This window comes from Acyrthosiphon pisum, chromosome A1 (assembly GCF_005508785.2).
Source record: "Acyrthosiphon pisum isolate AL4f chromosome A1, pea_aphid_22Mar2018_4r6ur, whole genome shotgun sequence".
In the NCBI taxonomy this organism is placed as follows: domain Eukaryota; kingdom Metazoa; phylum Arthropoda; class Insecta; order Hemiptera; family Aphididae; genus Acyrthosiphon; species Acyrthosiphon pisum.
This window is the reverse complement of record NC_042494.1, coordinates 127,623,198-127,627,990: the sequence shown is the minus strand read 5'-3', so window position 1 is coordinate 127,627,990 and position 4,793 is coordinate 127,623,198. Positions and strand designations below refer to the sequence as shown.

The 4,793-nt window shown below is 37.6% G+C and overlaps 1 protein-coding gene across 1 annotated transcript; it reads left to right on the top strand.

Annotated features, from left to right (window-relative positions):
- The first annotated feature begins 2,567 nt into the window (after positions 1-2,567).
- Positions 2,568-4,572, top strand: LOC103309375. The gene has a single exon (XM_008184655.3). The coding sequence runs from the start codon at positions 3,018-3,020 to the stop codon at positions 4,329-4,331; it is 1,314 nt and encodes a 437-aa protein (XP_008182877.1). The 5' UTR covers positions 2,568-3,017; the 3' UTR covers positions 4,332-4,572.
- The last annotated feature ends 221 nt before the right edge of the window (positions 4,573-4,793 follow it).

The following is a 4,793-nucleotide window of genomic DNA, read 5'->3' as shown; positions in this document are numbered from 1 at the left end:
TTAATTTTTCTTTTGTTTTTCCCGGCGCTTTGGAAAACTATTGGAAATATTTTACTTTTGACCCCCCAAAGTACCAACTAGATTCACTTTCCTATCAGAAAAGGTACTGTTGAAAGAAAATCCAAGCACTTTTACTGTCCGAAAACGTGATGACAGACACAAAAAAAAAATAAAAAAAAAAAACACACATCATTGTAAAATCAATACATTCATCGTTCCACTCAGAATCTAAAAGTAGTGATTAGATACTGACTTGTATCAAGATATAAAGGTAGATTAATAAAATATTGTTATAACATATAGGTTAGTGGAGTTACGGCAAAGAAGCCATTTGAACACACAATATTATACTAAGGCAATATACAGAAAGAGCATGTAAAACTTCTAGAAATCCGATTCCTAAGAAATAATGCAGTAAATCCATGGACTTGCTGCTTTTGTTCTTAGTATATGGCTTTACTGCACTTTTGCTTAGTATTTTACCTGAATTCCAGAATTTCTTTGAAACAATAATCGATTTTCAAGTAGTTTAAAGTGGTTTTTACTGCATTTTACCATAGATTTTACCATTATATATCATAGAGTAACATATTTAAATCACATTGATGAGGTAGGTATATGTTCGCCGGGACGTGCCGCTATCTGTGATGAACTGTGAGAAATACTGAATTGGTCATCTTTCTCCATTCGTCATCTTACCCCGCTTTTACCCTACTTCGTAATTAATAATATTTAACAACATTAGTGGTATACATACTACCATTGATTATAAATACTAGTATATAAATACTAATCAATGATACTACCTATTTACGATTTATTTCCAGACCATAAAAAGTTTCCTTTAAGACTCGTGTAAAAACAAACAATTAGCCATAAGCCATAGTACAATTAGGTAGGTACGTAATACCTATACTCAAGCCTGGGCATAAACGCGTTAAAAAGATAAAAGTTAAGTTAATTTTAACTTTTAACTTAACTTTTTTAATTTTAATTTTCTATTAACTTAATTTTTAACTAAACTAATTTTAATTGATATTAACTTAATAAATAACGAGTTACTTTTAATAAAATTGAAGTTAAGTTAATTTATAAATAATAAAAATAAAAATTATTATTGATATTACATAACCATTTACTAGAATAGGGAATTACAAATATAGTTAAATCAATTTCTTAAATAAATATTTTACAGTTTACTGAAGTATAAAGTTGGTTATATTACTATAACAGTTTTAGACTTTTAGTACCCTGAAAAAGTGTTCAGAGTTTAAAATTAAGTACATTCTTAAATACCGTGTTATTTTTATTTAATAATTTAAAAAAATTGTATAGTACTTATCTGTATTAGTGTATTCATAAATCAAAAGGTTGTATTTGTTTTGGCATTTTCAATTTTGTATTTTTTTCGTACCTACTTCATAATTCTATTAATTCAGTACCCATGTATAGAAAAGCTATTGACTATTTCCTGTGTTCAATAATATTTATGATTTTTATTATTTTAATTTTTAACCATATTACTGGGTATTTCTAAAGATATTATAAAAAAAAATATAATAACTTAACTTATCTTAAGTTAATAAGTTAATTGAAAATGTTCATATAACTTTTAACTTAACTGAGTTAAAAAAAAAATTGGGTTAACTTTTAACTATTAACTGAGTTAAAATGTTTTACATTAACTTAACTTAACTTAGTTAAAAATTATCATTAACTTGCCCAGGCTTACCTATACTTAGAACAAATATATTGCGTTAAAACGGTGAGGAGGAGTTTTGATTTCGGTTAATACATCATTTCTCCTCCCCCCTTCTAGTTTTTTACTGCCTTAGCATTTAGCATTGATTGTATGTATAATATTATACATGATACATCTTTTGAAATTGTGAAGATAAATTGAACCATAGTTTCGGACACGAAGAATTCAAAAATGAGCGGTCCCCGACTAAGGTTGGGAATGGTGGGATGCGCAGATGCACCAACCGAACTACGTGTCCAGAGATAAAGAAGTAAGTATCGATGGCGTAGCGCACAAGTGTGATAAGTGGCATGTTCGTAATCTTAGATCATATGGTACATGATCTAAGTTCGTAATTGTTCAGGAGAACGATAATTATTGTGATTTCATTTTCATATCACGCGGGTTACATGCGCTACAACAAACGTGCCGACCTCTAGCAGACTAAATATTTACTATAGGTACACTTACAACATTTGTACACAATAATAATATGTAGAAAGTTGTTAACAAGACAACCATGCAAAAAACTTATTTTTCCGAATTTTGCACTTATCACACGACACACATGTGCACTACGTCATCGGTATGTACGTGTTTACACGACAAATTATACAGGTACGACAGCAACTCGTGATGCGCATGTCTGTGACTTAGCATTTCTCCAACATGTGGAGCGGTGTAGTGGTGGCGGAGTCTTCGGCGGCAAAGGCGGCTATTGCGGCAAAGGCGATTATTGCGGCAGTGACGGTGGTTTACCGATGAGAATCGGAGAAATGCTTACGTCACAGTACACGGCCGGGCGGTGGGTGGGTGCGTGATTTGTTTCTAAGCCCGTATTATTGCTGACATACCTGTATTATTTGTCATGCGTGTTTACGTCTCGTATTGTTGCTGAAATAGCTATCTGGTTCGTCATGATTTCATTTGTGCGTAGTTAACTACAAGTGTTTGCAGATCGTTGTTAAAATTTTATAAATTTGTCTGTATTCTGTAAGCGGTACCACGGTTATGTCAGGGTTTTTTTAAGTATTTTAACGTCGCTAAAATCTAAAACGTGTTCACGGTCACACGCCGATCGCCAGTAATATTTTTATAATATTGAACATTATTTTTTCTCGCGAGTTGTTAACTCGTATATAGTCAACGCGGGCGTTTCATCGCTCCATCCTTAATTTTGTTGATAAACGTTTTGAGCGACCATTAGGAGTTATCGTTTCCTGTACCTACGCGTGTAAGCAATTTATTGTGCGTTTGCGTGGAGGACGCCGCTGCGATGGACAACGAGAGGCCGTACCAAGTACCTAGCTTGTTGAAAACTGCGTACAACGCTTGCAACCAGATGGACCGTGAAAGGTTCGATTTGCTGGATGTGCCGGACGTCGATTTGCGACATTGTTGCGAGTCGCTGTTCGAATTATTAAAAATCGAAAAAACTCGATACGAGGGCTGCGATAGGCACTCCATGTACATCAGGTCGCTGTTCTCCTTCAACGACCAGAGGTATAAAAACATATGCGAGGAGGCAGCGTCGCACGGACACGTAAATTGCTTGAAACTCGCTCACGAGATCGGCGTCCCTTGGGGCCAAATGTCCAGAGGGAACGATGAGCCGTGGGACCGGGCTGCGAGTTCGGGGCGTTTGGAGTGTCTAAATTACGCCCAGGATAATGGGTGCCCTTGTGACGAGCGGACGTGCAGCAATGCCGCGGAGAACGGTCACATGGACTGCCTAGCTTACGCCTGGGAAAACGGATGCCCGTGGGACCAGTCGACATGTTACAACGCCGCGTTAGGTGGACATTTGGACTGCCTGGTTTTCGCTCGGGAAAACGGATGTCCTTGGGACGAGCGTACGTGCAGCAACGCGGCGATGAACGGTCACATGGACTGCCTAGTTTACGCCCGGGAAAACGGATGCCCGTGGGACCAGTCGACATGTTACAACGCCGCGTTAGGTGGACATTTGGACTGCCTGGTTTTCGCCCGGGAAAACGGATGTCCTTGGGACGAGCGTACGTGCAGCAACGCGGTGATGAACGGTTACATGGACTGCCTAGTTTACGCCCGGGAAAACGGATGTCCTTGGGACGAGCGTACGTGCAGCAATGCGGCGATGAACGGTTACATGGACTGCCTAGTTTACGCCCGGGAAAACGGATGTCCGTGGGACCAGTCGACATGTTACAATGCTGCGTTAGGTGGACATTTGAACTGCCTGGTTTTCGCCCGGGAAAACGGATGCCCTTGGGGTGAGTGGACGTGCAGCAAAGCCTCGGATAACGGTCACATGGATTGCCAAGTTTACACCCGGGAAAAAAAATGCACGTGGGACCAGTCGAAATTCTACAACGCCTCCGCAGCAGGTGGACATTTGGACTGCTTCATTTACGCCCGGGAAAATGGATGCCCGTGGGACAAGTGGACGTGCAGCCGCGCCGCGTACCGTGGTCACATGGACTGCCTGGTTTACGCGAGGGACAGGAACAAGAGCCAACCAGTTTACCCACTGTATTACGGGTGCCCGTATAAACGTACGCCCCTACATAAGCGTGGATGGCGGGGGTTGACTGGGATAAACGGGCTATAGTACGCCAGAAATTTGTTTAGCCCCTTGTGTAAATGTTTACTGTTTTATATGTCCATATGTGAGAACTGAAAACATTTTTCATTATTAATTTTGGTGTCCGAAAAATATTTTATTTGATGATTGAAATTTTAAATAAAAAATGCTAATTATTTGAATAACTGCGTATTGATAAAGATGATTTTGGCATGGATGCTATTGTATCGGAAATTAACAATATATACACTTATATAGTAATATATACTATAGTAATAATTTCCTATTTAAAATGTTTTTTTTTAATATTTAATTAAAATACAAAATATGTATTTAATAATGATTATGATTGATGTATATGGTATATTCATTATTTATATTTTACTTTATAATGTGCTTCTTTAGTCTTTTTATTATTTGTTCCTTTACAATTTCCTTTCATTATATTTGCAGAATATAATATCCTCTGTACCTGAATCATTATATAGC

Excerpts from the sequence above, each read along its gene's own strand:
- LOC103309375 (XM_008184655.3), top strand. The coding sequence starts at position 3,018 with ATGGACAACGAGAGGCCGTACCAAGTACCTAGCTTGTTGAAAACTGCG.